This window comes from Cariama cristata, unplaced genomic scaffold, assembly GCF_000690535.1.
Source record: "Cariama cristata isolate BGI_N322 unplaced genomic scaffold, ASM69053v1 scaffold36005, whole genome shotgun sequence".
Lineage (NCBI taxonomy): Eukaryota > Metazoa > Chordata > Aves > Cariamiformes > Cariamidae > Cariama > Cariama cristata.
In genome coordinates, this window is record NW_009618728.1 from 722 (window position 1) to 13326 (window position 12605).

General features: G+C 42.5%; 1 protein-coding gene across 1 annotated transcript; it reads right to left on the bottom strand.

Annotated features, from left to right (window-relative positions):
* Positions 1-4762: 4762 nt before the first annotated feature.
* LOC104154605 (histone-binding protein RBBP7) lies at positions 4763-12569 on the bottom strand. Its single transcript, XM_009700980.1, has 11 exons — positions 12429-12569; positions 10301-10443; positions 9649-9822; positions 9222-9337; positions 8453-8613; positions 7897-8023; positions 7726-7803; positions 7069-7145; positions 6517-6574; positions 5623-5733; positions 4763-4831 (listed from the first exon to the last, which is right to left on the bottom strand). The coding sequence occupies exons 1-11, from the start codon at positions 12485-12487 to the stop codon at positions 4763-4765; spliced, it is 1173 nt and encodes a 390-aa protein (XP_009699282.1). The 5' UTR covers positions 12488-12569.
* Positions 12570-12605: the final 36 nt, after the last annotated feature.

Sequence of the window (12605 nt, forward strand, 5' to 3'; positions counted from 1 at the left end):
CTGGCCCTGGCACCCAGGTGTCCTAGAGCTACCTAAAAAAGGTTTCTGCAAGGTTGCCACTACTGAAGGAAGCTGGGTGTGTACACGCGGATCGTGAAAGACAATCCAGGCTCGGGGCAAAGCAAGCAGTACAGAGGTGGTATTTACTGCAGCACTTTGAAGTACAAGTATATTAAAGATAATAAAATGATGCTCTCCTTTTGTTCCACAATAAATGATCCTTCCAGCAGTAGGAGAGCAGGTGCTGGGCACAGCCCCGAGCCCCACGCCGCTGACTCCGCGATGCTCTGCAGCGAAGGGCGAGGGCTTGGAGCTCCCAGCTCGGAGCGCTTGGCATTTCAGTAAAGGCCAGCAGGAACACTGACAACCACTTCTTTTTTATTTTAAAAGCTAGATGCATCTGTACAATAGCATTGTATCAGCGCTACAATTTCTCTTGACAGTATGCTGCTAATCAAATAGGTACGCTTTTGCAATAATTTAACTTTATCCAGCTAACTGGGGTGCAAAACAAGGTCATTAAAAAAAAACCACACAACAAAACCCAGCAGCATGGCTTTAGGCTTTTATGGGTGAATGAGTGGCAATCTGTCCGGGTCCTGCCAGACACGGCAGTGCTTTGGCAGGCGTTCTGCCTTCGGCAGGAGAGCGTTTCCGACGGGAATGAATTCAGAGAAGCTGAAGTTAGTTACAAGGACAGGCTCTGACGAGGGCCTCCTACACTGAGTCACCAGCTTCCAGCTTCCCGAGGGGGCCCGAGATGTTCCCGGGGCTGGCAGGGAGCCGGACAGCCGGGGACAGAACCTGCTAGCAGGGCAGATCGCTCCCTTCAGCAGCAGACCCCCGCCCTGTGTGTCCGCCCGTCAAATCCAACCCACGCTTAGAGAATGCATTCGTCTCCATTCCTGGCCGTGGCATTTTAGTGGTTTTTACACCCACAAACACCAGGTAGACCAAAGCAGGGTTATCAGGCAGCGGCCCAGCTCCCCTTCAGCACGCCCACTCCAGCTGCCGCCTGCCCGCCGAACGCCAACCGCATCGCGGCCTTCCACGGGAATAGCGAGGTGCTTTTGCCCATACCTGCCTCGCTTTTAGAGGAACCCTTCTGGAAAAAGGCGTGGAAGGAGACCTGTCTACGCGTGACGGCCCAGTGCCTGCAGAGCAGGGGGGGTCCTGTAACAGCAGGCAGGGCATTAAAAACAAGTAGCGTAAGGGGAGGAATGGGAAGAGAGCTGCCGTGCGTAGTTGACCCCTCCTTCCCACGCCCATTTAGTCAGCGAGGCAGCAAGGAGATTTAGGTAAACAGCCCCAGCCGTACGAGACACACAAAGCCGAAATCAGTAACTACAGGGATGAACTGCCCCGTACGTGTCGGTGCGAAGCAGCCAGGTGCCCGTGAAGCAAGGGCTGAAGAGCACGAGCAGCGGGAGGGGTCGCGGCACAGCCCACGGCCGTACCCGGCGCTCTCGGGGAAGCACTTCTGTTTTCCCAGTACCCGTCAGGCCCTTGACCTCTTTGTTTCCTACTTGTCAAGAGCTGCATTTATACATCAGAATTAATGTCAAAAGGGAGCAGGACTGGACCAAAAACCATCTCTGAGTTCAGCGTGTTTAATGCTCATCATTTTTTTGTCATTCGCAAATTAAATCACCTTCCAGAGCAGCCAGAGTTCCCCTTCGCTATCGCTGCGGAGCCCTCCCTGTGGGGCAAGGAAAACTGCCGGCCCGCTCACGCATACTGAGACTTTCTTTGTCAACAGATGTTGACTCTTTTAGCTGAACGACTGTTATCCAAACAGGAGAGTTAGCAATACCGCTGCCCTACAGCTTCGTGGCCGTTCCCTCGCAGCACCGGCCTAGGGATAACCTGCTGCAGACAGTGACCAGCGGGCGTACGCTGGCGGGAAGTCGCTCCTCTCAGTGACCTACGGACGAGTTCCCTCCTGAGGGGCAAAAAGCTCAACCACTGATGTCTACAGTCAAGTTCCAGGTAACAACTGCCACCTCTGACCTGGAAAGGGCTAACTTCGCCTGAACATTAACCAATACTACAGTTTTAGCACCCAGTCGCATCAGGAAAATGAATTAGCTCCCTTGTCCAAACCATCTTTTGTTCATTCCCACCCCACTCCCAGGTATCAACACTTTTAAGAATGGGATGCAACATTCCACTGGTCTGCTAGACCTAAGGAGCGTCCAGCGCACCAAATTGCCACACAGAACACGAGAAAGGCTAATTCAAAACTTCAGCCTGGAGAAGAGAAGGCTCCGGGCAGACCTTAGAGCAGCCTGCCAGTACCTAAAGGGGCCGACAAGAAAGCTGGGGAGGGACTTTTGACAAGGGTATGGAGTGATAGGACAAGGGGCAATGGCTTTAAACTGGAAGAGGGAAGATTTAGATGAGATATTAGGAAGAAATTCTTCATGTGAGGGTGGTGAGGCAGTGGCAGAGGTTGCCCTGCCTGTGGTAGGGGGTTGGAAGGGACCTTAAAGCTCATCCAGTTCTAACCAAACCATTCTATGAAAACTCTCATCCGTTCAACTCTCATTCCTTAGAGGGAAATATCTACCTCAAACAGCAGCTTTCCATGTGTGGTGGGTTGACTCTGGCCATCAGCTCAGCACCCACACAGCTGCTTGCTCACTCCCCCCTCAGCAGGGCAGGGGAGAGAATAGGAAGAGAATCTCACAGGTAGAGATGAAAGACAGTTTAATAGGTGGGTGACAGAGGGGGGGGAAAAAAAAAAAAGCAGCGCAATGACTTGCCACCTGCTAGAAGCAGGCCGATGTTCTGCCAGCCCCCAAGCAACAGCCACCATGAAAGGCCCCCTTCTTCTTCACAGAATCCCAAACTGGTCAGGGCTGGCAGGGCCCTCTGGAGATCACCCAGTCCAACCCCCTGCCAAAGCGGGGTCACCCACACCAAGTTGCACAGGGTCACGTCCAGGTGGGTTTTGAATATCTCCAGTGAAGGCGACTCCACAGCCTCTCTGGGCAGCCTGTGCCAGGGCGCTGCCACTCTCAAAGTACAGAAGTTCTTCCTCATGTTCAGGTGGAACTGCCTGAGTTTGTTTGTGCCCGTTGGCCCTTAACCTGTTGCTACCCCAGGTTTATTGCTGAGCACAACACAGGCTAAGGAACATCCCCCTTCGGCCAGATCAGCTCAGTTGCCCTGGCTGTGTCTCCTCCGTACCCCGTGCCCACACGGTATGCCAGCAAGAGCCAAACCACGGGTGCGTTATCAACATTATCCTAGCCATCAATCCAAAACACGACACCACATCCACTTCTTGGACAGAAGCAAACTCCACCCCAACCAGACTCCGTATAAGTAGCTTAAGATACACAGCTTGAGCCCAGCAGCCTACTGACTTGTTAAAATTCAAGTAAAGACAAGAGCAAGATATGCATCAAGGGAAGTAACATTTTCAATGTCAAAAATCGCATTTTCAGTATCAGTCATCAGAGTCATCTATTTTTGTCCAGAAAGATCAGGACAGCCAACTCCTCATTTAATTAAGGCCTGTCTTAAGTAACTAAAAGCTTTAATTTAAACTCAAGTTAGACACCAACTTAGATTTCTCTGAGAGACAGCTCCCAAGGTGAGCCATAACTGTCTGTAGAACCATGAAAAATACAGAGATATTTTACTTCTACATGGCCCAAATTCTCCAGCAGCTTTTCAGTCAGGCCGAGGTTTAGAAGCAAACTGTTCATCTTGTATTTTTACAGATATTAATGTGTTTTAGACACCTGCCTGATTGCCTTACATCATTTTAATCAGAAAAAAGCTAGAGGACAGCTCTAACTAAACACAGGGATGCCACAATTCACTGGGACCACACTGCCATCTTAGCACCTAAGGCAAGAAAACATGGAAGGACAGTGCTTCCACCACCACTCCAACAAAAAAAAAAAAACAAAACACACACACCCACAAAAACAAAAACCAGAACACAAACCCAAACCCCAAAACTAACAAAAAACCACCCAAACCCAAAATCCAACTCAACGGTTCCTCAAGTCTGCTCAAGATTCATATTTGAACTTTACGGGAGTCTGACCAGACATGCCCCCATGTTCCCCAAACCTCTTTCTATACCCAGCCTGTTGGTGAAGGATCCGAGTTTACCCATTCCGTGTTTACCCATTCCGTGTTTTTCTGCATCAAGACAACTCCCATCTCCCCAGACCTTTAATTGCAGGGTAAGTTATAAACTAAGAACTACGTATCTTCAGTACCATGCAGATATTAAATTATGTTCAGGCAAGGCAGCATTCAGCTTATGTCAACAAACATTAAACACACCAAACATTTTATTTAATATTTTATTTATGCAAAGCCAATCCAAAAGTGTTGTGTAAAAGTGAAAAGCTCTTTTTACATATTAATAAAAACTTGTTTTTTCTGCACACTTTCTGTGTAGTAAGAGTGAGGATTTGACCATTTTATTTACAGGAATCCACTAAGTTTGTTTAAAAATATAGACATAGGTATTTAGTCATTCTTATTTTCCCTAACAGCTACTTGCTGTACAGTATACAATAGCTCAAAGTGCCCAAGTCACCAAGAGCATCCCATGACAACTTGTCTATACAAGCTTTTCATGCCCGACTAAGAATATTCTCGTTTTGATGTAATGCTTCTGCCTAGTGCTTGTTTTTTGTATATTTTTTTTTAAGGAGCGTTTTTTTTTAAAAATGTATACAGTAGTCAAATTATATTACTCTGTCACACCCAGTATTTCCTTAAGGAAGAAAAGTTACGTCCCTTGACCCTCCAGTTCAGCTGCTGCTATATCTGGTTCTTCATCATTGTAAATGTTCTCTGCCTAAAGACAAAAAATACTACATTACAAGTGGTAGATGCAATTGGTTTTAAACAACCTTCTACACTTTATGTAGAAAAAAAATTTATAATACCAAGAAGGCACAGACATCACCCCCTCCTTAAAGGGACCTTCTCACTGCCTCTTCAGAAAGGGCAGCCAAATTTAGGGATGTGCACACAGTGGCCAGACTTCAGCACTTGTCTTCTCTTATTATTTCAGCAGCGTAAGCATTAGCCTTACCATAAACATTTTATTTGGACTTATTTCAACCTCAATCTGAACATGCAAAACAAGTTAAAGAACATGTATAAAAAAAACAGAAGCCTGACCTGTGACATACATTTAAGTTCGCTGCATTTTTTTTTTTTAAATTATTCCCAAGTGACTTTATTCCAGATTTATAAGATAACTGATCAAATTCCTGTAATGTAAAATAGTATGAACTAACTGGAGAGTTAAAAGGCACCTTGCTTCCCAGTCAATGTGCAGGGGACGGGGGGAAGAGCAAGTCTTGGCTACTATTGGATATAAGTTCGCAACTGCCACATTTTAATCTTAACTAGTACCTAAGACTTGGAGTCAAGAATTAGCTAGCAGTTGCATTTATTCAGGTTGTTTTAGCCTGTGTTTTCTTTTGAAAGTCTTTCTCTACAGTCAAACAGTGTAAGAAGTACAGGGGACAGACTACTTTCAGTCATGGAAGGCACAAGCTGTCCTAAGAAGACCAAGTCGTTTTAGTTTCATTTATGCAACACGCTTCAGAGCGACTCATGAGCTGTTGTGACACTCACCATTTGCCATATCTGCATTATGTTGTCCTCCGATACAGAACAGATTACCCAAGGCTCGTTAGGATTCCAACTGAAGTCTGAAATTTTGGCAGTGTGTCCTCCATGAATAAACTGTCAAAAAAAAACCAAAACACCATAAGCTTCAGTCAGCTATGCCATGTCTAGAGAGAAATCTGTTAAAACTCAAGATTCAGAAGTTAAATTCATCATGTTGATGACTATGCAAAGAAGTTGCTACTAAAGATTCACAATACAGACGTAAAGAAGATGTGTGTGAAACAACGTATTCCATTCACTGCTAATGGACACAAATGCTGTCTCAGCAACTGCGTCTAAGACAAGAGATCGTATTATTATAGCAACAACTGACTGACACCCTCAAAATGGTGCTACTTCACACAAGGTTGGGCTGTGAAATCCAGCCGTATTTTATATCCATTGCCTCATCTAATTACATGAGCACTTACACAGTTACACAGGAAATGGGGAAACCAAACTATAAGCACTTTAATTGTTTCCTAAGGAAGCAAACCAAAATATAAGCCTTTGTACTTTCCACGTCAGTAAAGTTAGTTATATGGGACCTAACTGGTCTAATGCAAGATAAACAATTTGAGGTCTTGGCTTTACACATATTTAGTTACAAAAAAGTACCTGCAAGCACACAGCCAAACTGTAAATAGTTCAACAGCAAAGATGTGTAAATCATGTCCAGGGGAACTCTGAAAAAAATCACTACCTTCAAAATTGAACAGAGGAAGCCTACTGCAAGTCAGAGCTATGGACTGGAAACCGGGGAGGTGAAGAGATTTATGACCCGCTGCAATTTTAGTAGCACAGGCATCACATCGCCATACAGCACATCAGCAGACTGAAACCTGAACAAAAGCATACCAGCAGCTCAGGAGGCCCATCTTCTGCATCCTCTGCAGACTGCTCTTCTCCAATTTTACTGTAAGAAAGTAGTTTATATGTTTTATTAATAACGAAAACTGCATCCTGTATCAGCTTAACTTAACAGTTCCTAGCCTTTGTTTCCAGTATTTGGTTTTGCTATATAATCAAATAACTATAAGCCTCAGGTGTAAAACATCAACTCTTTGGCATTATCATTACTGAAACAGAATCTAACTTGTGAAGCACATAGAGGCAGAAATCACGTATTACTAAAGACAACAGAAAACCACTCTATTGGCAATAAATCCTCACGGAGAAGTAACATTAGAAGCTCTGTGCTGCTTCTACTGGATACCTGAAAGATCAGGTCTGAATTAAGCAAGCAAGGCAGGCTAGAGAACAGCATAAACCACGTCTACCAAATAAAGCAGGTCTGCAGTCTGGTTTGGGGTTTTTTTGTTGTTGGTTTTGGGAGGGTTTTTTTGGTTTTTTTTTGTTTTTTTTTTACCATCTGTTCACATATACTAAAAGAAAGGAATTGCTCTTCACCTGAGATCCCATACATTTAGCCGACGATCAGTACCACTTGAAGCAAGAATTGTTTCATTATGAGGAGACCAGTGAACCTATTGAAAGAAAACAACCTGACTGGAGCAGTTACTGATTTCTAAAGGATATCCTGAATAACCAGCACCAGGCCACTAATTTTCAACAACTAGACTCAATCAATAAGTTTCTTCCAGCACAAAGATATCCTATAGCTCAAAGGGAGCGCTTTAAAGTCTTAAGATTTCTCAAATTGAACAGCCAACATTATTTCATTGTTACAGATGTACCACATCAGGAAATTTAATTGCCCAAAAGTCACTGTTACTTGCATCTACTAAATAGGCAGAGTTCACAATATTAGATTTGAACCCAAGTCCTCTCTACAGGACACTGTAGAGAAGCCTTCTACCTGTACTGAAGGTACTTGCAAACTTCCAGTATCTTTTTTGCAGGAAGTTGTTGACTACTTGCTTCAGAGTCAAGGGAGGAAAGGTAGAAAGACACTATGTGGTTCTGTCTGTAGCTGTTGAACCAAAATTCACTATTTAACAGACTTATTTATTGTGGTTGGTCACCATATGAAAATCTACATGTTCTTGTCCAAGTCAGTACTCTTCTAGTTTTTTTTCCTACAGCTCGTGAGAAGAGTTTACCCACCTGAAAAATTTCATCTTTATGAGACTCAAAAGAATGGAGTTTCAATTTTAAGTTTCGAAGATCCCACAGAGCCACTGTCTGGGAGAAGTAACAAGAAATTGTTTTTACTATAATGGCTACAGAACTATCATCTAGAATACTTATGAATTTAAAGTATACATAAATAAAAACCTTGTCAGCAGAACCAGTTGCCAGAATGAACTCGCTGTAAGGATTGAAGGACAGACAGTTGACCTCGGCCGTATGAGCATCTACGGAATGACTCGGCTTGGATGTGGTGTTAGATCTTGTGTCCCAACTGGTGGAATGAAGGGTTTGGGGGAGGGTGAGGGGCAGGGAGAAGAGAGCAAGAGTGAACAAACCTAGGTTTTCACAGGAGGTTCTTTTTTCACTACACTACGTATTTGTTTAAAAGATTACATTATTATTAAACCTAAGACTGAAGCTACAGTTTTTATTCCATAACCTTTCAGTATTTTGTGTCTGTTGTACATGTGCAGTCACCAGGAAGCTGACATACATATTAATTACATCTTATTTTCGAGTGATGTGAACACATGAAATGACATGCAGTTTTCAGTGATTCTGCAGCATTACTATAGTTGATCGCACTAAAGAGCTACACAAGATCATTCCAGAATTCAGAATTTTTTATCCAAGTGCTCTGGACTGATCCGCTGACAGCAAACAGCAGCCACTATCCAGAAACCACTTAAGCCCAACTTACATCATAAGCTTCTGATCATCTGCCACGGATCCAAACAGAGATTCATGGAGCAGATGCCATGCCACGTCTTCTACTACTGCAGAGTGCCCAGTAAAGATTGCTTTTGCATCAACAGTTTTGCCTTCTTTTGGTCCAGCACTTACATCCCATAAACACACAGTCTGCAAATAAGAGTCATATTCTGTTGTTATGCAGACTCTGACTGTATGATCCTTCAAATAAATAAATAATCACATTCTACATAGGAACAGAGAGATGACACTCCTGAAACAGTTCTTTGCTTTTGAAAAGGTATACTTAATATGCCAGAAGTGAGAAGTGAGCTAAGTTATCAATCAGTTTCTGCAAATTCAAGGCCTAAGGATTATTTATAAGGTCACAAAAGCAATTTACACTTTTAAAGCCCACGAAGAAATTTTTAAGCTATTGGCTCAACTGATCTTCGAAAGCCTTACTAATTTATCGTCTCAGACCCAATTCAGTTTAAAGGGTTGTTATACAACAATTTCTTCCAGTGGACAACTATAAAAACATTTTGTTCTTAGCAAGAACATTACAAAGAACTGGTTGTTGATTACAGCCTGAAGTCAACTGACAGCCTTTAGAAACATAATTACACATGAGAGCTTCCCCACATAACAATATACAGCTACGCTAACCCAGTTTTTCTCCAGTTACTTATTACAGCATAAATTAGGAGGGGTTGTTTGGTTTTTTTGTTGTTTTTTGTTTGTTTGATTTTAAATGGGGGAAAAGATGTGGTTTTTACATGGTCATCTGATGCACTGAGAAGATGTCCACTCAAATTTGAGTTCCATGATAAGCCATAGCCTTCCTTTTGGTGCCCTCTTAATCTAAGGTCCGGATTACACTCTCCACTTGGGTCTGAAAGAGAGGAAATTCCTTCCATTTAGCTTCACCTTCTACATCAATCCCTTAGAACACTGTTATCATCTAAGAACTTTGCTTCCGTTGCAATAATCATATTTTCTACATCAGCCTCTTAGGACAGTGCTGCTTCTATCAAGATTCTCTTATGACACTCAGCGTACCCATGCAGTTAAAAGTCATCCAAGATGCAGGCACTCTTACTCGGATTCCAGAGCCCATCACCTCTCCTTCCAATTACAGTAAAATACAAGTTTACCCCTCAATGACAAGACGCATTTTGCTTAACTTCAAGGCATCCGACCCACCTGGTTTTGAAGGATGTTTAGTGTAGTCAAATACCAACACATCAGCAGACGGTGTTTTTGTAGCAATGATGCAGGGATTCTGCGGCATGTAACGAGCACGGTTTACTTCACCTTCATGGTTAATTTTAATCTCCGTTTCAATTTTACCAGTCACAGATCCAAAGCCACCAAACTCTACATTTACCAGAAAAAGGTCAATTTATCACATTAGCTATTTTAAATGGGTGAAACAGCATTTTGTGCCATCTCCCCCACTCCAGGAAACAGTGGTAAGCATCTTACCATAAGACAATAAAGCCTATGAAAGACTAGCACCATGTGACACAACAGCATTAACACTTTAGATATTTCAAATCCTCCAATACAAACTCTTTCAGAGCTTTAGTCTCTATTTGAGGTAGATGCACATCAGCTTTCAGCACAACCAACAGAGATGGTAGAAATGCTAGTAGGGATTCTTTATCATCATGTTACCTAAGTTCTTATAAAATTAGAAGTTTCCTCTTTTTAGTCACAATGAATGATCTAGAATTAGTGTGAACTGTTAAATATATGTCAGCTTTCATATTTAACAGAAAATTAGAATACCATTAGTCAGAACACATAGTAATGCTACTGCTAAAACATAATCTAAGAATGCATGCACGCCCACCTCCTTTCTCACTGTCATACTGCGAAGCACCAAACTGATCATCATTGGGAATCTGGACTCTTGCAACAACCAGGTGGTTCTGTTCATCAGATGTGTGTGTTCCCAAAACCAGCCAGTGTAGAGCATAATCCTTTCCTTCTGGCCTGTTTAGAGTAATAAATGGATGGAATAAAATTATGTGCTCAGTTCCAGAAGTTTCATAGCTAGCATCAATATCATTCAAGATCCAAACTTCTTCAGGGAGCTAGAAAAGAGAAACTCATGTAAGAGATCCTTTCCTTTGTTGCAAGAGACTTGTGCAATAAAGTGAACTGGACTCTGACATAAGCAAGCTGACAATACAACCAACAAGGCTAAAGTGACAACGCAAGTCAGTAAACATTGCCACCATGGCTTGAAAGGGACAAGTACAATTTGCACAGTAGTTAAAGGTGACACTAATATCTACTTCTGTCTTCAATTCCCCTAGCAGTTGCACAGTATTGACTTAGAAGACAATTGATACTACTTTTTATAAAACACAAATACTGAGGGCAAGTGGCAACCTATTTTAGAAGCTTGAAGCTTCTTAGAAGTTTCTCTTAGAAGATCTTACCAGTTGTTATTTTATTTCAGAAGCTCATTTTTTAACACTTTACAAATCCTAGCTAACTAGAATAAAATTTCTCTTCTGGTGGTTAAATGCAACGTTTAGCAATAAGTGAAAGGCTGGATGGACAGTGCCATTTATCTCTGAAAGGAAAAATTTGAACAGTCAAAAAGAAGCAACTTCTGCATTCTTGAAGGCAAACAAACTAACTACACTGTCTGAATCCAAGCAAAGAGGAATCATTTGGGCAATCATGAACCACCATAGGTATTACTACACCATCATCATACATTTCAAGGGGGAAAGAAAAATACGAAACAAAACAAAAACCACACAATGCACACACACTTACTTGCATCAGAAACAGGCGTCCCATCATGCCAGGTGCCATACAAAGTGACAGTCCTTGCCTTAAATGGCTTACATATTTTGACACTGGATAATTAGAAATACCAGGTTTTAAACTGAATATTAAGTCAATCTGCAAAATACGAGGCAAGCAGAAGTGTTCCTCATAAGGGCTCCACACCCTCAAATCCCCCTCAAACTTCATTTTGTCCATGCCACAACTAGTTAGCTCACATCTCTTGACATCTTCCCCAAACATTCTGCTATACAAAATCATGTGATCATCTAACCGCCAAGTATAACATAACATCTGTAAGGCAGAACTTTAAAGAGGAAAGAAACCATTCTCTGATTATTGCAAGAACTTTACACATAACATATTTTAAAACCTATCTGTATCCAGTTTACAACATGAGGGACGCAGTCCTTGTCCACTTCGTCAATGATGCCCTGAGTCGTTACTGCAACAATTTAAGTTCTACAGTAGCTGGCACATGAACACAATCTATCCCCATCTTCAAAATTCTTTAATGAATTAACCAGTGAGCCCACAATTTTCAGAGGGAGGTGGAAGAATGAGAAAATTAAAATATGTGAAGTCAACAGCGAGCCAGGGACAGAACCAAGACGTGAAGAATCAGTTTTAGAACAATATCCTCTTAAATAAGTCCAGACTTAAAACAAACAACAAAAAAAGAGAAACAGATACTATAGCTTCTACAGAATAGTAATCTGTAGCACATGTGAGGAAAAAGAGTCTTCAAGAAAAAGTTCATTTAGTACGTAGATTTCTCTGATCAGAATTAACTATAGAAAAGCGTTAGGTCTCTTATATACCAATAAATTGGGAAAGATTTCTCTCCTCACACCTCACATCTTCTGCTAGGCTGAGCTAGAGTTCTGTAAAGTATCAACTTGTCGCTTTCTTCCTCAAAGCTTTGCAGACAACTTTTTAAAGTTGTAAGCAAAATAAAGCATCAGAAGCTCACAAAGAGGAGTCTAACCTAAATTATTCTCATCTTGGCATGGTTTTTAATCCTCAAGTTACTTAGCAGACATGCTTAACAGAGACAGAGCAGTGGAACAAGCAATTACACACAGCCTCAGCTCCCGCTCTGCAAACTAAGCAAATCAGCAGCTGAGTCCTGTGCTTTCCTGGCACCTTGCAGGCCTCTCCTCCCTTTTTCTCACCTGGTCACATCAGGCAACCACTGCACGGTGAGGCTGGGCCACTCCAGAGCATGTGTCATCACCAGGTCGTACAAGAAGGGGGTGTTTTTCTTCCAGATCTTGTACTCCTCGCTGATAACGCGCTCCTCCACCGTGTCCTCCAGCACTGCGGGAAGCGAAGAGAGACGAACCAGGGGC

Bases quoted from the DNA above. Each gene is read 5' to 3' on its own strand.
- LOC104154605 (XM_009700980.1), bottom strand. From the start codon at position 12,487: ATGACACATGCTCTGGAGTGGCCCAGCCTCACCGTGCAGTGGTTGCCT. The intron at 8,024-8,452 runs GTAAGTTGGGCT...TCATTCCACCAG, and splicing joins GATGATCAGAAGCTTATGAT to TTGGGACACAAGATCTAACA. The intron at 6,575-7,068 runs GTGAAGAGCAAT...ACTTTCTTACAG, and splicing joins CTAAATGTATGGGATCTCAG to TAAAATTGGAGAAGAGCAGT.